This window comes from Ornithodoros turicata, chromosome 1 (genome assembly GCF_037126465.1).
Source record: "Ornithodoros turicata isolate Travis chromosome 1, ASM3712646v1, whole genome shotgun sequence".
Taxonomy (NCBI): Eukaryota; Metazoa; Arthropoda; class Arachnida; order Ixodida; family Argasidae; genus Ornithodoros; species Ornithodoros turicata.
The window spans coordinates 221982693-222010474 of NC_088201.1; the positions used below are offsets into that span (position 1 = coordinate 221982693).

At 45.6% G+C, this 27782-nt stretch overlaps 1 protein-coding gene and 1 long non-coding RNA gene across 2 annotated transcripts; both read left to right on the plus strand.

Moving 5' to 3' along the window:
* The first annotated feature begins 2910 nt into the window (after positions 1 to 2910).
* LOC135376929 (uncharacterized) lies at positions 2911 to 7116 on the plus strand. Its single transcript, XR_010417916.1, has 3 exons — positions 2911 to 2955; positions 6613 to 6654; positions 6775 to 7116. It is a non-coding gene; the product is annotated as an uncharacterized LOC135376929 (long non-coding RNA).
* Positions 7117 to 7122: 6 nt separating this feature from the next.
* LOC135379174 (uncharacterized) lies at positions 7123 to 27564 on the plus strand. Its single transcript, XM_064612419.1, has 7 exons — positions 7123 to 7267; positions 10003 to 10140; positions 13668 to 13866; positions 16341 to 16503; positions 21593 to 21720; positions 25287 to 25416; positions 27322 to 27564. The coding sequence occupies exons 1-7, from the start codon at positions 7123 to 7125 to the stop codon at positions 27562 to 27564; spliced, it is 1146 nt and encodes a 381-aa protein (XP_064468489.1).
* Positions 27565 to 27782: the final 218 nt, after the last annotated feature.

Genomic DNA, 27782 nt, shown 5'->3' on the forward strand with positions numbered 1-27782 from the left:
GACGCAAGGACGCAGGTCCGGGAACGGGTTCGGGGCCAGGGCTTACAGGGAGGCAGGTTGCAAATTGGGCTCCTCCCCGTCAGGGTCTCGGAGGTGGTAAGACTTCAGCTCCGAGATGTGTACTGGCCCAAAGTCTTTGCCCGCGTCGCACCAACGTAGCCTGTAAGTTAGGCCGGACGAGCACGCACTTAGCGGATGCGTCCGTCGAAGGACGAGGTCACCAACGCTGTAGGTGAAGTTTCGACGTCCACGGTTGTTCTGGCGAGCCTGCTCCAACCTAGCGACGTTCATGTGCTCCCGAGCCGTCCGAGCTGCAACGTCCAGTCCAGTCTACACGGACTTCCTCAGCAAACCTTAAATGAGGAGGCTGGGTAGCACCATCCCGGAGGCACAGAGCATTCTTCACTGGAAAAGGGGCCTCTCGTCCCAAGTTTAGGAACGCCGTCGTCCGTGAAGCGAACGCCAGCTCAGCCAGGCGAAAATCCCTGTCACGGTGGTGCCGACAAGTAAACGCAACCAACGTCATTTTCACGCTCCGGTTAACACGTTCGGTGATGTTAGCCTGAGGGTGATACAAGGAAGTCTTCTCGTGCTGAATGCCTCAGACAGCGACGAAAAAATAATGATTGATTCTGACACGTTGTCCAGGCGCGCTTTAATTTCTTTAGGCGAAAGTCCCTCTTTTGTCAAGAATTTTATCACAGCGCAGTACTCGATTTTTTTTTCCATTTTAACTGAAGAGCGCACCCTCGCTGTTTGAAATGCCGCTCTCCAACCGACAAAAGCATAGAGAGGGTTGAGGGTGGTGCTCCGGCCCTCCAACAGATGGCGCCACGCGTCCTTAATCGCATTTTCAAATTCGCGCGCATTTTCTACCTCGGGCCGGAAACTTAAGGAACCACCCTCGTATGATGTGATGCAAGATCACTGATCTTCACTTTGATCACTCCGTCTGTTTCTTCTTCGGGAAACCGTAGAGGACATAAAAACAATGAACGTGTTCCTTATGGAGTAAACGAAACGGCAATGAAAACTAATCTGGAAGATTTAATGTCCCCGGAGGCTGAGCTGTCGCCTGCGAGAATATTTCTGAGGGTGTTCCTCTCACACTTGAGGACGTATGCAAAGTGCTACGAAGGATTTGAGGGCAGAATTGCAGAGTATTTTATTTCGTAGGAGCTTAGTGACATTATTGCACCGATGTTTACCGAGCCATCCCTTTGTCCAGTGGCTGCACGCTACTCATGCATACTGAGAAACGCAAAGTGCGTTCGATAAGATGGGTTTCTGCAACGGTATTATGCTATGGTGCAGTTGCCACAGTCGTGTTCCTGTCGGGTGTCGTCCTGTCGTCGTTGATACAATCGTGGACGTTGGCGAATTCCGCAAATCGATTTCGTGCAGCGCGTCGCAGTGTCGTTCGCCGTTGCGGGTTGAATGCGCGAAGAGCGAAGGGAGGAGTCAATGAACGCGACCAGACAACACCAGTCGTTCGAGTCACTATAACTTTTTTTTCAGCACTACAACGACCAGCGGAATGCGCCATAATGTTTTCGACCTATTTAAGTGTGCAGAGCTGGCTATACCATACAGGTGTTTATGGGCACCTGATAAAAAAATGTGGAATTGAACTCATATGTTATTTTTATGAATGAATCAACTCGATTATTTAGCAAAATTAACTTCATTAAAAGCTACAAAAGAAAATTCTACGCCCCCATAATTTACGGGCCTCTATAACGAAAAGTGGCGCATTGTTTCGCCCTCGTTCGTTTCCGCATATTATATTCCAAGGAACACAGATCGAAACCACAATTCGAAGAGAAAGAAGCTGAAGAACGATATCCTTCACAAGCCACGAGATCATTCCTATCTCTGAAGGCGAGAAGAACGCAAGCATTCAATTTGTCTTACAAGAAGGAGCCAGAATGAGTGAGTAGCTGCATTCGTACTCCGTCATCCTTGTTTTTACTTCGTCAGTTGAGTCAAAATATCAAAATTCAGAGCTTCGGTGGAGGTTGATTGAAGCAGGCGTCGTCCGCGATTTCCAAGAGATACTCTTCTACTGCCGTTCTTGAGTTTGCCTTCATTTCAATTGTGTTTGGCTTCAACAGTACCTTGTAGATCGCTTGAGTGCATTGTATGCATTGTATGGAAACGACAGGATACTGCTAAACCGACAAATTTGGTGATTGGTTTACACGCGCGCATACCATTTTCGGAACTGCTTCCGTTAAGTGACGAATCCATCACGTGACGAATTTCGTGACATACGCATCAACCGGTTGCTTCTCGCTTCTGAATGGAGATGTTTAGAGAGTCGTAAGCATGCCTAACTCCGACTCCCTACACGTCTTATAAAATTAATAAGGAGTGCATGCCTTTGGCATGTTTTTGTAAAATGGAAGCCTCCTAATGATACGATTCCTACAGTGGGGTGACCGATGGGTGGAACTGAATACGTCACTGAGATTTCAACCGATTACAGTAGCATGTAATTCGTGATATCCTGTAAACAGTGGTCGAGCCTCGTGGGGTCGCGATTTGATTTCGAGAGAGTAATTCATGCACGGGTTCATTTCCTGCTTAGGAAGTCGTTGGCCCGTAAAACGTATCAGCCTCTGACTCAGCGGGTGGCGCTGTGATTGATGACAGCCACACGGAGTTGGAATCTGAGGGCGCTTACTGTCCTTAAGTATTCCTACCCTATTTCTCCGAAACGGTTTCGCTTGTTTCACTTCACGGGTTCACGGCCCAACGGAAGAATTCCTGAGAATTTCAAGTTCGATTTTTTCAAGTCGAGTGTGCTGTCGCTTTACTTCTTGCCACTATGTGTCAAGCACTCAACTGAACATTGCCTTTGCACAACTTTATGCTGTGTGGTAAAACCACCATGTCCGTTACTTTCAGGTACTGACGGACGCGCAGCCGGAACGGGAGACGTCCAGCAACCGGGTGAGTCCCACAACATATCTAACTAGAAACAGGAGAAGAAAGTTCAAATTCTTAGATTTTTCATAATGGCGTTCAAATGGAAAGCAGCTGCGGAGATGCATATCAAACACAATGGAGTCCCACCAGATACATTTGCAGAGCACCTTGTTCTTCAGAGTATCTGGACAAACTGTAATGAAAGAAACCCGATGCGAGATGCTAAAATTATCTCCGAAAAATGAATGCAAATGAATGAAGTCGAATGCAGGAATCTAACGCGCACTCCCGAACACGTGGTCCCGTCCAGAGTGAGTCCTTCTTTTTTGTTTTTCTTTTTTGTGAAACGTCGAGCACATTGTCCGTTGTGGGAAATGTTTGTGCTTTAAAGCGCAGTGATCATTGTCTGTTGTATGAAATACGCCCAACAGATTGATGAACCATTAACTTACGCTAGACAAGTGAGTACGAATATGAGCGACACCACAGAACTGCTTCGGTCTGTAACTTGGCAAGCTGGCCGACGCTTGGCAAGTCATTGTCCAGTGTACAGATCCGCACAACAAGCATGTTGGCTGATAATGTACCAACCAAGGCCAGATAGGCAAGCCTAACTATTGCCAAGCTTGGTCCAACATCTGTTTGCTGCTTGGGATTTCTGGTGTCTGTGAACCACAACAGATCGCTCAAACGGTCACATTAAAACACTACGACAGTCCGGTGCTCTGGTGCTGAAAGCTTACTACAAGTCACCATAAGCATTCCCGTGTTATAGTAGGTAACTCTGACGTGGACATAAAAAAAGCGTGCCAGTCTAGTGTGCACATTAGGATAACCAAACAGCACCAGACAATATTCGTGTGCATATTACAAACACCGCCAGAGTCTATTGATAACACCAGGAGCATAACAAAGCACCATATTATATATATATATATATATATATTAGAAGCTTAGGAGGGCGGTTGACCACGAGAATGAAATAAGCAGGAAAAATCAGAAGACGGCAAAGAGCTTGCACGAAAACACGAAGGGGACACATATAGGGATAGCCCTAGTGAAAATGTATCTGAGAGGCCTCTCAGGCGTAATATGTTATGGGACTGAGAGGACCTCTCAAGCTGGGAGGACCTCTCAAACTGGGAGGACCTCTGAGATTGACAGGACCTCTCAAGACCTCTCAGAAGCTAATGCCCAGATCTGACATCGGAACATCAATGTTCAATTTCGCCGTCTACGCTCCACCTGTCGTCGGAGAGGTACAATCATACAGTGCTATGATACACCAGAGATAGATACAGACAAGTGCATGTCACAAAACTCCACATATATTGAGTTCCTTCGATTGTACAGATACACTCTTAAGGCATGCATACTGCTATCAGATTATCTAACAGTTATTTCAAACGTCTTGCAGAATTGTGAATATCTAATATTTGTTGAAGGATCGCTCGCAAGAAACTACACGAAACGGTAAATAGCAGTAGTAAAGTAAAGTAAAGCAGTAGTAAAAGTAAATAGCAAGCATTTCAAGATTTCTTGAAAGGTCCTCTCAGACCTCTCAGGAAATTTTGAGAGGTCTCTTAGACACATTTTCACTAGGGAGGGGTCGACGTTTCGGCAGTCAGTGCTGCCTTCCCGTCCCGTCGAAGGCAGCTAGCGCTGACTGCCCCTATCCCTATATGTGTTAATAAACTCCCCTTTGTGTTTTCCTATAAGCTCTTTGTCGTCTTCTGATTTTTCCTGCTTATTGTTAATATATATATATATATATATAAAGAGAGGAAAAAGTCATTAAAAAATAAGAAAAATGACGCTAGATGTGTTTGAAATTCAAACTTACAGATTAAGATGGCTTCTATGGCTGCACGTAGAAAAACAGATACTCATGGAACGATGCGACAGCACCAGAGGACACGTGTTTCGCAGTGTTTGCGGCTCGTCAGCCCTGGGTAGCTGCGCATCGTTCGGGATTGGCAAACCAGGGGTCACTCAGCGAGCGATATACACCTGGGAGGGTGACTGAGCACTCCTCAATGCCATAGTGCAAGCCAGTGAATTATAAAGAGAGGAAAAAGCCATTAAAAAATAAGAAAAATGACACTAGACGTGTTTGAAATTCAAAATTACAGATTAAGATGGCTTCTATGTCTGCACGCAGACAAACAGATACTCATGGAACCATGCGACAGCACCAGAGGACACGTGTTTCGCCGTGTTTGCGACTCGTCAGCTCTGGGTAGCTGCATATCGTTCGGAACTGGCAAACCAGGGGTCGCTCAGCGGGTGATTACACCTGGGAGGGTGACTGAGCACTCCTCAATGCCACAATGCAAGCCAGTAAATTATAATGAGGGAGAAAAGCCATTACAGAAAAAAGTAAATGACACTCGACGTGTTTGAAATTCAAATTTACAGATTAAGATGGCTTCTATGGCTGCGCGCAGAGAAACAGATACTCATGGAACGATGCGACAGCACCAGAGGACACGTGTTTCGCCGTGTTTGCGGCTCGTCAGCTCTGGGTAGCTGCGCATCGTTCGGAATTGGCAAACCAGTGGCAAAATGGTGGCACATATCTGAAGACGTAACGACGACGGAGGATAAAGACTGAACAGGGTGAACGCCATACTTTCAAGCTTACTTAGAATGTCATCAAAAAGGAAAAAAAAAGACATAAGATGAACAGTGCCGATGAGATAACAATGCCTTATCAGCCATACCGTTCGTCAGGCACAAGCAGCATATTATATACCCGGGATCTCGTCGTCCAGGTCAGGTGAACACACTTTACAATAACACGGTGAGTCAGCGGATAATGACAATGCGATCCCAGGATCCGTTGTGATCCAGGATGTTGAATAGTTGGCAGCCCCTGACCACACGTACACACAAACAAAAAGAAATTCAGGGTCTTTTTCGAAGAATGCTTTCACGTTCAATGAAGAATGACTGTCGAAAAGTAGTCCCCAAGAACTAAACAGCCAGGTCAGGTCAACTCGTGTTAGAAGCGTACGGAATTTGGGAAATGTTCACATAGGAACTGGCCATGTGGTCCATGTGGAAGCCAAGCGTAGACGAAGGAAAGGAACGAGTAATATGAGTAACGAGTTACCGATTTTTCTAACTGAATGCCTTATTAGTTAAGACAAGGAACTAGGTCGTATCTTCGTGACCAGAAAATAACTGGTTACTGGGTAACGAGTTACGTACAACTCTGATACGAACCAGATCTCCCATATAAAGACCTCTACCTTGCCCGAAACAGTCACAGAAGGAGTGCTTACACAATTAGCTGTAGGTGGTTGCTTTTTTGCTTTTACCGATGGTAGATGACAGGCTATGTAGACAGATTGTAGGTATGATAGTTGCAGTAACACGTATCTGCTTTGACTTGTGTCCATGGAGCAGGATTTTGGGGTTCCTTCACTGCAGAGGGCATCGAAGCATGAGGTTTTATAAGAATGACATCCTATAAGAAACTGTCTCTTCAGCGCTTAGCGTCCGTCCGCATCCGCACTGATTCAGTTGATAGTTCGTTGATACAATTCACCAATATATTCCACCGCGATATGTGGTTGCTATGTTCTGATAGGGCATGCTGATATGCTAATAAGGCAGCTAGGATACCATATGTGACATGTCCGGCACCTATCACTTGTGCTTTTGCATTTACATTAGGTGGTCAACTGCAGCTGGAACAGGACACACGCGTAGAAGAAGGTAAGCGCATAAAAACATCCGTATGTCACTGATTATCACCTTGATGAAACATTATCATCGCTCAAGACTGACGTTGAGACATTTGCGCTAATCGCCTTGCATTCTTATGTTCTATTTCAGACGCAGGGTAAGTAATATAAGCCACAATATCAATGCTGCCCCAGTATATGGTTTAAGCACTGCGAAGCTGACATATATGAACTAAACAACAAGCCAAGAGCACAGAATAAACGTCTGGCTTCAGGCGTGTGGTGTAAGAAACGAGGTGGGACAAGGCCCCTTGAAGGCATTATTGATTACGACATAATCAGGGTGCTTTTTACCGACTTGGAATTACAACTGTGTGGATGATGGGTTTTCCATCTGGGTTTTCGCGAGAGAGCGAGAAATTTCTGCAGCACGAACCGAAAGCTGGACTTCAGGAGTTCTAGGAGTGCGCCTGTCATTGGTGGAGGACGACGGCAGTCAATGCCAACAGCAGACACGGTGGTCGTGGCACCTGATCCTGTGGTGTGCAATATCCACCAGCAGTCCGGCCGTCAAGTCCCCTCAGAGGATGGACCTGTAGACAGTGGTTATGAGGAAAGTTCCTGGAACAGGGCGCCAGAGACAAGTATCTTCAGTAACAGTAATCTCTGAATTGAATGGTACCATGCGGGTACCGAACGCTCCTGTTTCGTGACCCGGAAGACTCTTGCCTCGGCACTGGTGACCACCAGAAACCTTTCGTGGACGCTTTGTCTAGATCCAAGAAGAGCGGCTTGTCGTAGCATCGAAGAAGTAAATTGCCTCTTCCAGCCATCTGCCGCAGTGCTTCCAGTAGAAGACCTCCACGGGAAGCAAGATGGGCCGCCGCCACCTCTATTGTATAGAGGATGACGTAGGCGCTGTGTCACGATGAGAAATGACTTCGGGAGAGTTGCGGAGCAGGATTAGTCAGTGTACGGCCGCTATACTTCTAGAAAGGACTATACATCGGCTTACAGTCGTTTCACAGAGTCGCTTGATTGCAAGGATACGGGACAGTTAACCGCTACAGTAATGTCAGGTGCAGTGGAGATCGTAGAAACTGACGAGCTTGCCACACCCATGATATTGTCAGCATACGCTACTATCTCCTGTAGTGATGGCACGGCCACGTTCCCAGTCTCATCCTGACGTCAGGCGGGAGAAACCGAAGGAAAAGTTGCAACGTGGACATCGAAAATGTGAGCGCACGACCTAACAGATTCTGCATGAGCCGCTGTTGTTGGATCGGGCGGAGCGTCCCGGGTTCCTCAAGAGGCGAGAGGCGGTAGCTGCTTCAGCCGTTGGAGCAAGTTTGGAGAACCGCAGCCTTGAGGGAGTCATTAATTGACGGTGGAGGGTCAGAACGCCGGTCACTTGAGCTTCTAGTTCTTGGGACAGGACACTGAGCCGTGGCGGAGATTGCTTAATTGCGAGGTCATGCTAAGAAGCCACACTTCGTAGTTGGCTTACCAAAACGTACGCTGTCGCAGGGCGTTACGACCTACGGTAGGAGCTGTTGTGGTCGTACCAAGAATCACAACGAGCAGAATTTCACGTGAAACGAAAATGCAACAGCACATGCATTATCTTCTGCTGCGCACGCATTGTCCTCAAGCGTATATTACCCATATGTCTCAAGACACATTAGCACGCGTGTTCAAACCCAGAGATAGTCCGCCCGGACAAAGGCCACATGGAGTTCACCAATTGGGTGTTTCAGGTGTTTTCTAGCTCAGCATGTTCTTCCGAGAATCCTTGGAAGCACCTAATGTTCAATGCCGCATTTACTATTTTACGCACTGAGTAATTTGAAATATGATTTAGCGGCACTTCTCACGACAGTAAACCCGATGCAGTAATCGGTAGCAAGTACAACGCTAATGGAACAAAGGGACGTAGATGATTTATAACAACTTTACAATTTTTAACATTTGGCGGCATTTTTAACAACATGGCCGCATTGTGCTTTAAAGTGAGTGCGGAAATTTTTTTTTCGTGAGGAAAGCCGCAGCAGTTCAGTTATTGTGAAAGAGAGAAATATCGCAGGGCAATACATTCTCAGTACGTAATTCTACGTCCCAAATATAGTGTTTTTTTGTTGTTTTTCCTCTCTAGGTCTGCGCCTTTTATCGTGATTTCAGCGGTGCTGCCCCTTTTATTCATAGGAATGATTATCGCTGCATCGGCACGTGAGTGATTTTTTGGTCAGTGTATTTGGGTAGTATTGGAGTATTTGGGGCTGGTAGAACACTGCTAAATGCGTGTTCATTGCCATGTCCAAGCATATTTCTCTCAATTCCACACCGAAAACTTCCGAAGAACGGCCAAAAGCTGTAGTATTAAAATATCGGTACGCTAAAACATCGTATTGCAATTTAATGAACTGCCTCATGCACGTGGTAAGATTGGCCGTTGGGAGCCCTATTAATTATTTCTAACCGTATCATTTTATGTGTAATTGACAAAGAAAGAGTTCAGCGGTATGCAGGAGTTCAATAACAGGATAATATGTATAATAATTGGGAGTACATTTGCTCTTAAGGTAAGTCATAGTGTAATACGTAATTGAATACACACGCGAATTAAATATTTCCAACTCTCTGATAATCGATAGTTAAGACTCAGTTTCTCTTTAAGTTCAGTTGAGCGAATTTAGCCTAGGGTTGCCACCTGTCCGGACTTCTCCTGAACAGTCCCCGTGAAGGTGTAATCCGGACATAAAATGTCCGGTAATCCCTTACAAAAAATATGTTCAGCCAGGGCATCGACGCCCGTATTGCGTCTATTTCCTCAACGGAAGTCATTTCGACTATTGAATGTATAGCCTGCCTGCCTGTTGTATGTATAGTCTATTGACATGTTTTGACATCATATCCTTCCTTTGGCCTGTCTACGGGCCAGTTATAGCATGTAAGCGTACATCTGCCATTGCCTGTCTATGGCATCTCCTGTAGGCTGACAATAGAATGGGCACTGGTCCACCATGCCCTTTCTGTCATAGTCATATGCACGCTATTCGGATTTATTTCTTGAATCTGAATCTGAAATTTTGTTGAGTTCCCCTTGTGTGACAGTGTATTGATATTTTTTAACGTGTTTTAACGTGTGCAATACGTGGCCATCATTGGCTCATTGACTCGTTGTGTTGTTATGCTCGGTTTGTAGTCTTCGCTGTGTACGTTTGACCGAATAAAGCATTATTGGAAATACATTGAACTTGACTTCAGAAAGCATGGGTTGTTTGGGATCTTTCTTTGCTCTATTTCATCTATGTTGTAACTGTTTCTTAATTCTTAATTATTTCAGTCTTGTGGCACTTCATTAATTTTCTCATTTCAGTCATCTTCAAACCGTCTGACAAAGCATCCACCGCCTACACATTCTCCAGATCCTCCTCCTCCTCTCTCCAGTCGAGCAGCTCTTTGACGCCAAGCCTTACGACAACCAAAGCACAGACACATCCCCTGCCTCAGGCAGGTATGTTGATGTGATTCTACAACACGATTTACAAGTCACTCGTCATATTAGCGGGGAGCGTTCGCTCACACGCACACACACACGCGCATGCCCACTCACACATTCTCTCTCTACCATACGTCAAACATCGTGTATGAGGACTCACGACGTCACGTACAAGAAGAGGCCAGATTTTGTTACGATTCCAGATAACCACATCGACACTCACGACGCAGCTGGCTATGAATACAAGGACAATTTTGAGTAAACATGTCGATGTTGTTGAAGTCTTCATCGTCGATTGCTAGTACCGAGACTAACTGTGTCGAGATCGAACTGTCTGTGCAAAGTGAAGTATGAGACGTATGAAGTGTGTACGTCGACTCCCCTAGTAAAGATGTTGCCGATGACACTGCCATGTCATGTTGTTGGCACAACGTCACGTGTGTTTAGGGTCACACACTGAGTACCTGCTTCGTGTATTGTGTGAACCACTGATATGCAGGTGTTGAAATGTCCACGTAATGCCCCGCGATGATCATTGGCATCTCTGCGTTCTTTGTGTTATCCACAAATGGTATCGCACGACCAGTGAATCTGCTTCTGGGTAGAACCGGGGCTTAGGTACACTACCACGAGAATGACATCGATGCCACTACATTTTATGTGAAGCAGACGTTTACTGTGAATATTTTCTCAATCTCAATGGGAATTGTGATTTCACTCACTGCGAACTTGACTGCGTTGCTGTTCCTGTGAATTGCAACTCCCGCACACCGTAGATCTGGCCTCTTGCTGTACGTGGCACATTCGAAATCATTAATCGGTGTGGATTGATGTTTCCACGTTTCAGACATAGCGAGTAAGGAACTGTTGTGTAAGACTAGGTCAGCCTCTATATGGTGTGTGCGCGTTCAGTGACTGGACGATGAAGGATGTGATGTCAGTCTTCTTGTTTTCTATGCCATCTTCAGCCACATCGTATGTCTCATCGATAACCGTTCTCAGTTTGCACGTGTTGCGTCGCTCCATCTCGGCCGTCGGAACACTGTCTGTTGACCCTTTGGTGCGTGCAAAGGTGAAGTCATCGTTTGCATTGGTGAGGTGGAAGCCACCGACACTTGTAGCTCTGGGAAAGCTACGTACTCAAGTTTTAATGGGCACTTCTGCCATAATCGTAAACGACGTTACTGTACTTGCGGCTTGTGGACTGGAATGGCACTAGCATGCAGAAACGGAAAATGGCAGGCAATCGGATGCGATTGTGAAGGAGTGCGTACTGCCGCTCCGTTTACATGCGGCGTGGGTAGCACTTAACATTTTTTGAGTGTTAATGGCTAAATAATACTTTGCCATAACAAGAGTAGAAAACAAGCGACACTTACAGCCCGCATAATCCGTGCCCGAAAACATCTGCTGTACCATTGCAGGTTTTTACTGAGAAATCCATAGCTAAAAAAAAGTGCTTGTATACTTGTGTGTACACAATCTGAAGGTACACAATGTGCACCTTCATCTCGGTGGACATGACAAGATGTGGTAGCTGTCTGCAGTATACTTCCTATAAGTATTTGTTATATATGTATGCAGAAGGTGCAGTGGTGGGGCTGGAGTCAGTCATTATTCAGACCCAATCTTGTCTTTTTAAAACCATGAAACTGCGAAATGCCGTACCTGTACGCTGCTCATGGACACAGTTGCTTCGCGGCACTAAGTCGGGAAAAAATGTTGCTGAAGTCGTGTAATTAAAAAAAAACTGTGTAACGTAGATCATTACATTTTTTTTTCAGTAACCGTAGCGGTACCTCGTTATCGGTAGCAGTATTTCCCTTTTTGCTCGCATAACGAACAGATATCTCTATACAATGCAAAGCTGACGCTAGACCGTTTGGGCCCAAAACGGCTTATATTTGTTTGAGAGGCCAAAGCCAGATACAAGTAAAGCGGACAAGAAAGGTACAGAGGATGATTCTGGTGTCAACCTTGTACCCTGCTGTTAGTTTTTATGCTCTGTCTTTTGTAATGACATGCAATGTGAATCAAGGATTTACTCATAGTAAGCTAGGTTGAGTATGTTCTATGTACCAGTCTTTTAAATGCAAAACCAATCGCAAATATTTTGAGAGTTGCATTTCAATCTGCCTGACCAGGAGCACAAAGCTTCTTCAATCCTTGTAGAAGGAACAAAGGCAGAAGAATGCAGTCATTTCTCGTGTTCTGAAAATGCTCCTACGCATGGTGTACCATAGTGCGGGTGATAAACTAGGTCTCCTACACCCGGATGATGCATGGGAACCAGACGAGCAGCGCATATCTAGAGGCCCCGTAGGCGTCATCAGTGTATGCTAATCTGTAGTGAGTGGCGCCAATTTGGACCCAGTCGCCCCAGTCGCATGGTGTTATCTTGCCGAGGGCATGTAAGGCGAAGTGTAGAAGCCTTGAAAGTTCGGGGTCCTGGTCAGGCGTTGTTGAAAAGTAGTTTCAAATGGCTGAGGCTTGTAAACGCCCCCGGCCTGAAGTTCAAAGTTAAGGTAGTTAAACATTCACAGCAAAGTACATTGTCCCTGCAGCAGCACAAAATGGAGAGAAAAGGCAGTATACCCTTGGGTAAGACGTCATCGTTCTTCATTGAGAAGGTGGTTGCGTGCAATCTTGTGACTTGTTAGTGGTGTGCACCTTGGGAACGTACCGTTTCCGTCAAACACTAAACACCAGCGGAGGCGAAACCACTGCGTGTAAACCTATTGACGTGATTGCGGAAGATTTTTAGGATGAGATAGACGTGCGTAAAATAAAGATCGAGAAGAACCAGTGCATTACGATACAAAGTATCATCATCACTTTCAATCTCCCTACTGTCGAAATACTACTACTGTACTGTACTGAAGTACTACTGTTGGAAGTTGTGCATCCCTCAGCTGCAGTGCGCCCATACATTCCAAGCACCTTACAGTGCCTGTGTTGTAACAGGCTCGTGCATGCCGCGGGCTCGTGTTTCGGGTTTCCCAGAGACTAAAGGGCGAGACCGCAAAGTAAATGGGTTCCTCTGGCCACCCATCTTACTCCAGATCTTGTGCGAAGTGGAAAGGTTCGGCGTACATGCGAATTTTTCGAAGAACAGTTTGAATTTTGGAAACTCTCAGGAGAATTTGAATGTCGAAGGTTTGATACACCTGTGATTAAGTTACACATGAGGGTTCACTTCCTTCTCAAGACCAAAGGTTCCGCGCTGTCTGCCGCGATGCTGTAGGTTCGATGTGACATGACGATTACATATGGCTATCAAACGACTGAGTTTCGTAGGAGTAGATCAATGAAATACAACGCAGCGGATGACACGCCCTTGCAAATTACCGGCATATATAATAAATAGCATTCTATAGTAAAATGTAATTTTTTCCGCGCGGATCGACATTTTGTCCGTGTTAAAATCAGTGGGGCGGTAGGCTTCTTACGACGTCGGCACTAAATACGGAATAACTCGATGCTGCCCTATGTTCATATGCAGTTGTATATAGATGAAACAATTAACTGCCATTCCATTTCAGCTGAACGGCTGTTTGTGTGCGTTTTGAAGAACTACGGCGTCGTGGTGCCAGACGGATTATGTGGCGTCTTGTTGCTCACCTACCGGCACAGATTTCCACATGGAACTCTTACAAGATTGTTGATAGTGGAGAACTTCACTAACACTAATCCAGGAGGTTCTTGTATCATCACGAAATGCGGTATTAACATGATTCTTCTGTAAGTAACATACAGTAACCTACATTTAAAGTGTACAATTAACGAACAATGATGGGGATAAGCTGCTGCCATTCTGGACCGCAATTTGATCATGTGCGACCGTCATTGTAACAGGAGCGCGATGAGAGACTTACTGAAACGCGACTGAGAGTCATCGGTATACCGAATAGTAGCATCACAGCATACTTAACATGTCAATGTGGGATAGTGATCGAAGTGTTATCGTTTAGGCGAGAATTATTTACAGCAATTTCTGCAGTATTTTCAACCGCTTATGTCAGGTGAGTGATTCGTGTTGTACTCGTTATTTAGATACGCAGTATGGAGAATTCCACAAATATTTGCGCCGTCGGCTTCAAACAAATGCATTCGAAAATACAGGAAGCCCGCATGACTCCTTAACATTTGGTAACTAACTCTTAGTGACTGGGTTTTTTTACAATAAAAGCAGCGGAACGGGACAAACCTCATTGAGAACTATTACAAAACGCTGAGGTGCGCACGTGAGTCGATTTTTATTGAATTTTAAGCATTCATCATTCAAATTTCCATGCAAAGTGAACCGAAGCCAAAACATCGCGCCTGAGGGATGCATCACCTTCACCGACGGAGCCTTATCTGTGTACCAAAAAAGTTTTTCTAGAACGCCTTTGTTGAACTGTGGCAGTTTTTCTCAGTTATTATAAGCCGCTCATGATGGCCTACTCCAATTTTCACCAGCCATAGAAGATTCGTGCCTAGATAAAAAGTCTAGATCAGCGGGGTGCACCGCATTAAAAACGAGCACAGCATGTCGATATCTGTGGAACAAATATAACCACAATATGCCAATATGCAAGTCATCTCCCGAGTCTCCGTAATTTTTGCGCGGACTATTTTGAACACATCTAGGAAGCGAGAAGTGGCAATGCAGGACGTTCTCGGAAAGCAAATTTGGAGTCTGGCTCAGATTGGTTGGTACGTGCAATATTGGTGTACTACGTAACACATTTGAGACAGGCAACTATTTGTCATCAGCCCTGTTTTGAAGAAGAGGAAGATCGGTTTAAACTGTTTAAACGGTTTAAACGTAGCTTTCTTCACTTTTCAGTTCCTTCAAACAGGGCATGTTTTATAGTCTCAGCTGTTGAGGGGCGCTCTTGCCACGTCGGTACGCTGCCGTCTGGCGATGGATGGCGGCACACAGGCACTGGGACAATTCCTAAATTTCTAATCCACTGGTTTAGAAATGCCGTATCGCGAAATACATGAGCTTGGCCGGAGCTGTTAGCAGGAACCCCATTGCGATTTTACCACCTTTGGAAGTGTAATGTGGGCGCAGAAGTCATCAATCGTGGACTGAAGAATATCGGTTAGATGCCAATCTGCAGTGAAAATCCCGTCAAAGGAGATGGGACTAATGAGAATATCATGACTGTCCAGTTTGTCTGTTCCTGTATTGCCGGCTCTAGCTTAACAGGGCTCTACCAATGACCCAGAGGCCTCGTTTGGTACACGTAGTCCACTCACGTTTCTGCGTCAGCGTGACAAAACACTGATAATGCATATCTAAGGCGAGCTGGACGTGTTTCACATCGCCTTGAGTGAAGTCTCCTACCTTGATGATCCGCACCTAAGCATAACAAAATCAATCATGTGGTTTACACTGGTTTACAGCTAAAGAAAGAAAGTCGAGTTTAAGAGTAATTAATGAAGGGTATATGCAATTAAGAAAAATATTAAATTTAAAGATTATGGAATCCAAGGGTACTGAAAGTAGTTGACGCCAATCAAGTCATATAGCAATTGCGTCTCCTGAACGTGAAGAGGAATTCATGTATAAACCGTAAGCAGACAGCTGGAAGTCTGAGCTGGACGGAGTTGGAAGGCGGAAGCTGGACTGGAAGTCGGCTCTAGAGCTGAACTGTGTACACACAAGCCAAGTATAGTCCGGAAAAAGCGCTTAATGGAAACAGATTTCTTCCCATTTGCCGCACTACGCCACTGAATTTTTTTCTTGTCATAAAATCGGCACCTGTCATGGCAGGGCATGGTCCGGTCACGGGGCAATGCTTCCCTAAACCAACCTCAAGTTTCTGTCCGATTCCCATGAACCACCAACTGAAAACGAACCTAAAAGTTGGTCCACGTAGGTAAATGTACAAATGCCTCGTAGACAAAGGCATTTGACCTGAGCGCTTCTCGGTATGCGTCATTCCCCGGACAGTCATTTTTCTTTCACATTTACCTTAAAGTTCCAGCAATTCATCATTCTGTCCGATTGGAAACAATACATTATGACAAGCGGCCGTTCAAGTATTGTATGGAAGTAACAGTTTATCTCTCCTGACTAAAGAAATGTCGCATGCACTCTGATGTCACTTGTGCCGGCGAACAAGACAATGTTCACCTCACTGTTCCCTCAACAGCTGTACCGTGATAAGTATGGCCACGTGTAAGGTTTTCTATACGATTTTTTTTTTGTTATTTTGCAGGCAAACAACTGACAACCAGGCGCTTGACAAATTGGCCAGCGCTGATGGAACAAAGGATCTTCAGTGGTTCGAGGGACTCAATTTTCGACATTATGGGATGCTTAACCTGCGGATTGGTCTTCACACTGAAGCAGCTATAACACGTGTAATTAATTACTTCAAGGCGAGTGACTGAGATTCTCTTTATCGCGTGCAGTTTTACGGAAGAGGTACACGAATGGGAATCGTGCACACGCTTTTTGTTTGCTTGCTGTCTTCATTTCATTACATGTGACCGACTGTATCTTCTAGTGTTAGTTTTACCTGATGTGCATACCGAATCAAAAATAACGAAGACTGTTAAGAGCATCAACCGTTTACTATATACATAAAAACGACTTTCGTGCACTAGGCTGCACTTCTTCAGGTTTGAGGACCTGTTACAAGTGGTGAAGCATATATGAAAAACCAAGTCACATGGTACAAGTGAAAAGGGTAAGGGTGAAGAGAACTACAAACCCAATACAAATATCAACAAAAATGAAAAACAAAACGCAATCAATAGGAGGTGGCTGGACAAGGTCAGACAGACATACAGACGAGTCGGAGTTGTACGTGGAGGAAACCAATAAACATCACATGAATAGGCACAGCAGCCAGTTGGCACAAAGAGCTTTAGAATGCGTACGGGGAATTAGGGCTCAAGAGCGAAGGATTGATGACACACAGCACCTTGATGGCTTCCAGACTCTGGGAAAGTAACCCGGAGTTGATGTCTTACTGATTGTGTATCATCGTGTATGATGTGAAAAATGGCAGACAAGTGATAATACAGTAAATAGACTCATAGTATAAAGGACTGTAATGGGCCGCCGTACACGTTGATGCCGTGCGGCTGTAACGTTGCAAATTTCGAAATGAAAAAGGATTCTCGATTTTTGCGTTTGATGTCATTAGCGTACCCGGATTCTAAAATGGTGATAAGTATATGCGTATGCAGATCATGTCCCGGAAGATTAAAATGTAGCGATACAGACGATTGACGTTTATTAACAATATCTGATTTACGGCCATAAAATCTTTCACGGATGGTGTTACGTGTTTCGCCTATATATTGTTCATTGCACAATTTGCATGTAATGAGATAGCAGACATTGAATGAGTTACAGTGAAGAGACTGCCGAATAGAGAAAACGAAACCATTAACAGTGCTACAGGTGGAGGTACATGTTGCAATAGTTTGGCAGCGGTTGCTGTTGCAAGGAGCGCAACCGGGACTCTGTTGATTATTGCGGGAGGAAGTGAGTAAGTCGCGTATGTTACGTGATCTCCGAAATGTAATAGCCGGAGCATTAGGGAAAATGTCTTTCAGATATTCATCGGCGTGGAGTATGTTTAAATGGCGTTTGAACACAGATCCTACATTACGGAGTGCGCGGTTGTAAGGTGTAATGAAAGTGCATTTATTATGACTTTGTGCCTTTTGTGCCTGTCTAGGGAGGTGGCTCTGGCTAGGGCATTGTCGATGAGTTCGTCGGGATATCTGCGCTCCTTGAAGTAATTGCACATGTCATTTGCATGCTTCAAAAAATCTTGTGTATTGGAACATATGCGTTTTAAACGTGTGAGTTGTCCAAATGGAATGTTTCGCTTTTTGATATTAGAGTGATGGCTGTTGAAATGAAGGTACTGCCGTTTGTCAGTCGGCTTCTGTGACGAGTTTACCCGACTCGAGAGAAACAGTGACGTCTAGAAAGCTGATTGAAGTTCGAGAATAGTTGCACGTGAATTTGATGGAAGTGTGCCGTGAGTTAAAATGATCAAAAAATGAGAGTAGAGAGGTTTCGTCAGCTGTCCAGATGGCAAAAATATCATCAATGTATCGCAGGAATACTAAAGGTGTCACTGGAAAAGACTAAGGCTCTTTGTTCAAAAAGGCCCATGAAGAGGTTTGCGTAATTGGGTGAGACACGGGAACCCATCGCTGCGCCCTGAACTTGGACATAATGTTTGTCATTAAAAACAAAGTTGTTGTACTGCACGACTAACTCAAGAAGACAGATAATGGTTTTAGTTTGAAGAAGATCAGACAGAAAGGAGGAAAGAAAAAGCTCTACAGCGTTAACACCATCATGGGGAATATTTGTATATATTGACGTCACATCCACAGTTACCAGTATAGCGTTGTTTAGGTTAGGAGAAATGGAATTTATTTGGGCAAGGAAGTCGGTTAGTGTCCGTCGGTTAGAAGTTGTGGAGGAATATGCTTGATGCAGTGATCTAAGACGAGGGATATTTTTCAGTCGGTGTATTAACACCCGAAATTATAGGCCTGCCAGTGTGGTTACTTTTGTGCATCTAAGGAGATAAAAAGAACCAGGCGTGGTGTTCTTCGGTGTTTGTTTGCCTCATCTACGTAGGCCGATGCATTCATAACGACGATTCCGCCACCTTTGTCAGCAGGTCTAATGATGATACCTTTACGTGTCATTAAGGATCAGATTCATTAAGGCCGTCCTTTCTGCTTTAGATCAGTTAAATTTTTTAGCATTGTTATCAATGACAGTTAGGCATTTAATATCGTTATAAACCGCTCTAATGTAATTGTCAATCATGGGGCTTGTTTTCGACGGGTCTGATGTCCAGTTTGAGGGTTTCTTAAATGGTGTTATCTCTATGTTCACTGCCGTGGAAAAACGTCTGCAGGTGCATTCTACGACCTAAGCTTAGAAGGTCATTTAGGATTTCGAAATTGTCAGTGCTGGGAGGGGTGGGCACAAAGGTGAGACCTTTGGACAACACATTTACTTCTGCTTTGTTTAATGGTACGTTAGCGAGATTGAATACCACGTTGTTTGTGGCTGAACTGGGATATGTATGAGGTGTCAAAGCATCGCAAATATCAATATCCTCAATCGGAGTGAGTTGAATGCCGTCGCGTTTCGCCTTCTTGGACTTAGTGCGTTGCAGGACGGAAAGTTTACGGACACAAAAAGAGCGCAGCATCCAGCTCTTCCGGCGATAGTACACGGCTAAGTTGTCAAAGTTGATTGTCTGTGTCCTTAATGACATGTGAGGCTTCATTCTGTGAAATTCTGATGTGGCTTATGGAAGCATGGGTCAAGATATTGGACCAACTTTTGGAATTACGGGGAGATTGAAATTTAAATGATGAACATGCACTGAGCAACAAACCTTTAGGAACAACGTTTTGTCTAATGCAATCGGTATAAAAATACAAGTGGGAAACAAACCTTGCTTTCGTATCTAACAATTTACGAGCCTTCAGGAAAGAAGGGGATTTTGAGTTGTCCGAGATGAGTCAACGTGAACTTGAGCTTCGTGTGTTGTACCGTGAAGTGCGGAATCCTGGTTTCTTGAAAGTGGCCCCTCCCGAAGACGAAGGGGACGTAGGCTTCGGAAGGTTGGCGTTGGACGCCGGGCTAACTGGCGAACTGGAGGCAGGGATGACACTTACAGTGGATTGCACAGTATCCAAACGAGGACATTCACGCACAGTGGGCACTGGAGACGAAGAAGTTGAGGGCTGCACAAGAACGTAATTACCATCTGAAGACGCGTTGCAGGTAGAGTCACACTTAAGGTCCCATGGAGCGCACTGGGTGGCATGTGGAGACGTAGGCACTACCACAGACAGAAGATGATGGCTAGAATCCGACTTGCTCGGGCCTGCAAGTGGCACAACAGGGCTCAACGGGGCTGTGTATGTGACGGGGTTTTTGGCATGTTGGGCTTGAGGTGGGGTGCCCGGCGAAAGAAGGTCAATTGGAGGAAAATGTTGGAGGTTCAGATGAAACGTATCGTGGGGCTCCAGGGGTGAGCAAACGGCGGAAGAGAAGAAACGCTTGATGCTGTTGCGATAGTGTGATGAAAGAACTCTGGCCCCGTGGAGATTGAGGTGGTGACCGTGTAACGCCAGAAAATCCCATGGAGACTGATATACCGCATACCGAAGCAGAGAAACCGATTGAGGTAAAGGACAGGGAGAGAACGAGTTCAAAGTAGAATGATCATTATCTCGACAACCGGTCCGACGGAAGGGCGAGGTTGAACAACAGAGTATACAAGAGCTTGATTTGCCAGTTCAGTCCCTGTGTGCTATTATTCTACGAGGCTTGTACAGGGTGTTCCACGAGAGGGCGTTGTTAAATTCGTAAAAATCGTTTTCACTTCTACAAATTATGGCACTAGTTGGAATAGTCCTAGAGACTCTCTGCATTCGTGTGTCATATTAAGTTCGAATAATCGAATTCGCAAATTAGCTGACGCAAGGTAGAGCCTCTCTTGGTCACCAAAAAAACGCACGATAGCAGAGCACAGAGAGCAAACACAGGGAACTAATGAATTTGAAAGCTGGGCTAAGGGTGTTTGTTCGAGCCCATTGCTCCGCAACGATCGTGTCGGGAGAAAGCCAGAGAGTTTTACACCGATTGAGGAACACGTCGCGCAGCCCATCCTTATATGTGGGCTGGCAGCTGACACGTTGCGAGACGTAAATGATCCAATTGCGCCGAGGTTTGTTTTGTGCCTTTATAGGAGGTAATGTATTTGGATGGAGCAAGTTCCGGAAACGTACGCTGTCGTGATTGCGTACGTTTGAAATACCGTGGTGGTTCTGCGCAATACACAAAGCTGTGCTCATGCCATGCAGATGCACGAACAGATCAAAACTACCTATACTAAAATTCACTAATATTCGGGAGTGCATGTCTCTGCTTTTGACATGTTGACCCGTGTGATTTTAATTCGAATAGTGAGTTCCTAATTCATCAATCCGTGGCCACCCTCTATATATGTCATTTTTTTTTCTATGTTGAGTAAGGAAGTTAATATGTACGAACAAATAGCAAATACATCCTTATAGGACGCCCTTCGCATCACGCCTGCACACTTGACGTGATTACTTCTGAACTTGGAATGAAAATGCGAAGAAAACTAGATATCTCACGGGTATGGAAGTTAACGGGCGAACAGCACGCACAAAGGGGGATAGTTTACGTGTCGTGCTCCAACTTTAGGACAAAGTGTGCGGGTGTCTCTCTAGAAAGGCAATCATAAGACCCGCATTATATAGTCTGTGGGATCATTCGATTGAATTCTCATGCCCAGGGACGCAGCCGTCAAAGAGAGGATGTTTGTTTTCGTCTCGAGGTGGTCAAAATTCCGGAAGCGTTTGCCCGGTGTCGCGTTTGCATTTGAAAAAAAAAAAAAAAACTATCTATCTAACATCTGACCTATCTGACATTTCACAGGCACTCCGTGAAAAACAAAACCAGATGAACACAAGGGGTCTCCACATTATCGGTGTGACACCTTATTTTTATACCAACGCTCCCACAATTGGTGACGACATCAAAGAAGACCTGCGACGCATTGTTACGTAAGTGAAATAGGTACCGAAAATCGTACCGGAATAAGCACTGGATTCATTTATTGTCAGCTAATGGGAATGGGGGACAGTTATTACACACAATCAATCCATCTATTGTGTTGCTAGTACAATGATGCGAGACGTATACTTTTTTCCACGAACATTCTGCCAAAGTGCTCGACGGAACAGAGTGGCTCATCATGCTCCTGACTATGCCTATTACTATTTTTGTTACAATATATATTGAAGCTGAGCGCACTGGAAGTACGCTGGCGAAGGAGATAGCTGAAAATGCCTTATATTTGTTTTGTTTTTCTTAAATATTCTTCCAGAATGACCATTTCGAGCACCCTGCTTCTTCGTGTTGTTCAGGTATCTTATCTTCGTAACCATTAAAGCTAAGCTGTTTTGTCTTTAGTCTTACTGCCTATATGCTGCTGTACTCTTTGTTGTAGGTTCTTGGTTCTAGGGTTTGCAGGTGCCTAGAGAAAAATCTCAAAGTAGCCTCATTTGACAGAGGAGAAAAAATTGGCGGTTTTGTTGCCGCGTAAGTGCAGAATGGAATTCCATGACCTGTCGTGATAGTAAGCACGAGGCAAGTAGCTGCAAGTAGAGCTTGCATAATGTCAGTCTTCAGATAAGCCTCATCATCGAAATGTGAGGATCACATGTGCGGAACACTTTAGGCATAGTAGGGTACCTGCTGTGATTGCGGCCTCCCATTTTCGTTTTGTGTCATTGTCCCTTCGCCGGTGAGCTCCAGGAACATAACATCGCGTTCCTGTTATCCTTGGCATGATACAATCTCCCTTGGGAAAATGTGCCACAGCAAAGCGCTTGAAATATGGACGGACTCTGATTTGTCCGCTCCGTCATGGTCCGAATCACGTCGCACCAATCTTGTTGTCGCCGAGACGCTCGCGGCCATACAGGCTGCACTTACGTTAAAATAAGTAAAGAATTATCCAGAGAGAAAATTGGCCAAATAGGTCGTCGGAGGATCCTGCACTTCACGGTAAGGGTTTCATACCCACGTTCCCGGATGTTTTACGCGAATGGAAATATTTTTAAACACTGGCAAACCGATATCACTCATGTTTACCTTCTGGTTTTACAGAAAACGGAAGAGTCGAAAAAGTGTTATTTTTGTAAATGAGGCGATCTAGTCGATAGGCGATATTTTATCTAGTCACCTGCAAACCCGCAGAACAAACAGCACGGCAGCACGTAGGCAATAAATGTGGCGAAAAACTTCATAGCATAGCCTTAATGGTTACGAAGGTACCAGTCCTGAAAATTCAGGAATTGCTGTGCTCGAAACGGTCATTCTAGGAGATTATTAAAAAAAATTGTAACAATTGTAAGATATTGTGGCGGCCCATGTGTGATGACGAAGACGTGCCTCTGCTACCATGCGCTACGGCGCTGGCACAGCAGTTAGCGGCACCGTCCTAGCGTGAGGCCACGATCGTCTGCCCGCTGGGACATTCCATCATCGCCGGTCAGGACTGAGGTAGAGGAACACCACCTCCTATACATTTGGTGACTCGAACTATGAACACCATGTTCGGCGTAGTTCGGCCCAGTACCATCCCAAATTTCTGCAAGCCCACCTCCGAAGCCATCTCCGAAGGTACGGTGCATCGTTCTACCGAGGAACTGCTAGGTGACGACGTCAATCCACCGCGGCTCGACTCATCGCAACGCCCGGCCGCGCAACACCACGGTTCCACCCAGCTCGCTCATCAGCTCACATCGCCATGGTCTCTCACTCTGCGTCACGTCGCCACATGCTTCGCGATGGCACTCCTCGGGCTTTCAGCAGCGGCACCTTCATGAGCAACACGCTCCCATACCGGTCGCGGTACGCCGCTGGCGGCTGCATGGCCCCATCCTCATCGTCATGCCAGTCCCAAGAACCCTGCCCGCCTTGCCTTCCCACCAGGCTTCGATACAGGATGCTGGCAGTCCATCCAATGGCGCTCAAGAGGCACCGAGACCAACGTTCCACCGGGGACCCGCACAGAGGCCACCGAGTTCTACTCCCGGTCTCCCCGTGCTTCGCGATGGTCCTCCCTGGCAATCACCTTGGCGACAGTACGAGCTCACCGCTCACGAACAGGTCGCGGTTCTGTCGCTCCATTCTCTTATCACTTCGGCCTACCTACTCTGCTCTCTGCTTCGGCCTGCCCCTGGAACCCTCCGGCCAGCTCTTGTCCGACCGTTCATCCCGCAGCTCTGCCCACTCAGCACAAGACGCAAGAACAGCCGTCCCTTTAGCACGTGTCGCCTGTCTTCCTCCTCTTCATGTATCGACGCGGACCTCAACCGCTAGCTCTACACCGCGGCCCGTGTGTGGTGGCGAAGATGTGCCTCTGGTGCCACGCGCTACGGCGCTAGCACGGCACTTGTACCGGCGCCGTCCTAGCGTGAGAACACGACCATCTGCCCGCTGGGACATTCCATCATCGCCGGTGAGGACTCATGTAGAGTAACACCACCTCCTCTACAATATTTTCAGCCATTTTATTCGGCAATATATTTCCTTAGCAGTAGGCTTCAATGTATACTGGAATGGGGAAAAATTGAGAGGTCGACGGGACCATCCGGCGTTAAGTCACCCCTTAATGAAAATAACTGTACAACGTACAGATGTGTAAGGGTGCACCCTATATATTGCTCTTGTGTTCTTGGTTTCTATTCTTCAAGCTAAGTGAAATAAATTAATAAATTATTTGTTTCGTTTTGAAGTAAAGTAACAGCATAGGAATACTATGCAGCATAACGCTAAGTTCTTATTGAGGACAAACCTATCGGCAATGGCGTGCGGGGCCTCCTCATCCATTTATGTGACTGCAGGTGACATAGACCCGGTTTGAGGAACGATTCAATGCTTCAGTGACAGTAACTCCCTTTAGTGAGGCACAGTTAATCGTCATATTCAAGTTAAGGGTCGACGATCTCTGTTCAAACTCAGCGATGATGACGTACAAGCATGTTGTGAGGTAGGAGCTGTCTGCGCCCAGTAGCCACGCGATCGTCGCTAAACCCCTCCCCTCCCCCCCTTCCTAGTCAAGCCCGTAACATCATGATCCCAACTTAAATCATCCACTTCTTGGAAGTCGAGGGCGTTTGCGACGGGTGTGCTGCTTAAAGCCCCTGCTCGTGGTCTCGTCTGATCGTGTTTCGTGCTTGAGCACACTTCTTTCTCGGGCAAAAAAGCAAGGGAGGGACGTGTGCTTCACTACCCCTTGAACCCGCTCCACTGTTGTGTATGTGACGGAGGGTCGCCCTGCAGTGAGTTTCCCAAAGAAAGGGTGTTCTACGTTATGTGCTATGTTCTTGTTGTTAGTCCCTGGGTGACCTGTAAGTTTTTGACCGTTTTGGCATTAAACCAACCGTGATCGCACAGCCTGTTCTGTCATTGTAAAGTTGAACAACGCCGCTTGACGCCCGCAAAGAAGACACTAACAGCCACCGTGGCTTTACCAATTTCATTCCCAGCCCATTCCCATTCCAACTTCCACCAGCACATTATTGGGTACTTATGCGCATTAATTACAGTTATCTTGCAGGGAAGTCGACTTAGACGCCCTTCTCATCAGAACAACTCAGACAGAGTCTGCTCTATTCGAGCCAGAGTGTCGTCTTACCGGACCATCACTATGGACGCACCTAGACAATCTGGAAAAACAAGTAACTTTCGTAAGTAACTGCGGCACGAATACTGCAGATGTTTTGAAATCGTGTTACGACATAATAGATTGCCTCCGACTGGGGCTCCGTCTCAACTCGACCTGATATCGTCTTTTCAGTACGTTCGAATATTATATTGGAAGAATGCATCTAGGGCGAGTTCAGGAAGCGATGCACCTGCTGCGACGCCCGTGCAGCATTTTCTGCACCGTTGAGGAGGTGACGTGAAAAGTGCAGCTGTGAAACATTGTGCATTTAGCCGCTTTTTTTTTTTCATCCACGTGGTGCCTGCTGATCATTAATGTGCTATAGATAAGCCCATTCTTCCGCCGCGAGCCAGTTTGGAATATATCGGTGCGCTACACGACACGATAATTATAATGTCATATCGTGATATGTGATTCTGAAGAAAGCGGTTATGATTACTCAGAGCCGTATATTCAAAGGGAGTCTGGCCATTAATGGGTCATGCCTATACCTGAATCTCCACCCACTTTTTCAGCTTTCTGACCAATACAGTCTCGAAATATGGGGCGCTATCAATCAACCTATCCCCACTATTTGTTCGCCCCTATTCAACATGGGCAGCGCCATTTTGGGTGGCAAGTGGATACCTCTCGTTATCTGCAAAACTAGTGGATTTTTGGTGCAGATCTGATTGTCTCCACCAAGAGTGCGTGGGGAACGGGAATTGTCGTGCTTCCGTCGCTGTACGGCTGCCAGCAGAACCACCTGCTGGGGGCACATTCTGTCGTCGGTACGATTTTGAAACAAATCTACATGAATAATTGGAACGTAAAAGGCAAGAATGATTATATCCATGAAATCCAGCAATTGAATATAAGATTGTACAGCACAGTGCCGTTTTTTTTGTTATGATTTCGTTGAGATCACCGCGATCGCCGTGTTTACTCTGCCTAACACCAGCGACAAAACGTATTAGTTTCGGTTAAATATCGATGGGTGAGCATCAGTTGAAACTGATTTCCAAGAAACGTACATGAGCAAGTACATTTCCAGCGGAAAATCAGTTGTCCGCAAATAAAATTTTGTCACGAAATCCCCGCTTCACTGTATTTTCGTCGCCGTTTTTGGTGGCAGTGAGGTGTCATGGCGGTCCCCTTGATAACAAGCAAACCAATCAGTGGAGCGAAACTGTGATCGACAGGTCGAGCCTCTTTTTGTGACTCCTCCCAATGGCCAGACTCTTTTAATATACGGCTCGGTGATTATTAACTTCGTAGCGGTCCCGTGCGGCGAGTCCCGGGAAAAAGATAGGATTTTGTTGGAGGTATGTTAAAAGTTGGAAATAAAACAGGAGGGACAGACCGGCATCGTGACCGACAGTATAGGAACTGGTATTCCGTGGCATAACACTTCACAAGCTTCAGCTACAAAGTATGCACAATAACTGAGACTGTAACTGAACAGAATCTGATAAAGTGACAACACAGAGTGGTGTACACATCCGCTGACAGTGTCTCTGAGGCAGCACTGTGCTCCTTCACCCTCTCACATCGTGAGTGAAGGGAAGACGCGTCTCTCGAACAAAAATAGAAAAGAATGTTCCTTCACGTATTCCTTGTGGATGATCTATCCAACGTATCTTTGTCCTGAAAACGACTACGGTAGGAGTTGACCGAAGGGACCGGATATCCTCATTGGGACAACTTCGTAGCCTTTATAATTAGATAGTTAATCATTTAAAGTCAATTAGGACATTCGATGGCGCCCTCCAGCATATGCTATATTTCAAGTGACTTTTTATTAAAAAGTTATACATAAATGTGATCAAAACCGGTTCGAATTTTCTGGGACACCCTGAGATATACGCCTTGAGCTTCACTAGGATGCATGCCCTTATGAGAAAGAGTGACTGACGTAGATTGCATTGGACTTGTGTTTTGCATGCAGGTTCAGTCGTTGGAGTTTGCCAGGACCGTCCAGCTTCCCTCCGATCTACGGATATTGCTCTCTTTCAGCTGTACCGGCTTCAGGACATTTTACAAAAGCCTCTCCGCTCACTTGAGTCATCAAGACATCGATATCATTCGTCATGAGAAGTGTAGAGTAAGCCAGTTGGCGAACTACGGAGAGGAAAATGTAAGCGTGCGTATGGTTCACCTTCCGCGGACTCATGGAATCGGTTTGCCATAACGCAGGCCCAGTGCCCACAAAAATTCCTACACGAAGCTTATGCTGCTTTCTGTGCAACAATCCGCTGTCAGTAGTGATAATGTTAACGAGGAAACGAGAAATAGTTGTCGAGGTAACTTCACGTGGAGTCAGACAAGGTCTTTCGAAAAATTTCAATCATGCCCTAATACATATGCAGTTCACTGGCCATCAAATTACCTAAAAATTTTGAGCAGTTA

Excerpts from the sequence above, each read along its gene's own strand:
- LOC135379174 (XM_064612419.1), top strand. The coding sequence starts at position 7,123 with ATGCCAACAGCAGACACGGTGGTCGTGGCACCTGATCCTGTGGTGTGC. Across the intron at positions 7,268-10,002 it reads GAACAGGGCGCCAGAGACAA|TCATCTTCAAACCGTCTGAC; the intron begins GTATCTTCAGTA and ends TTCTCATTTCAG. Across the intron at positions 16,504-21,592 it reads GTGTAATTAATTACTTCAAG|GCACTCCGTGAAAAACAAAA; the intron begins GCGAGTGACTGA and ends GACATTTCACAG.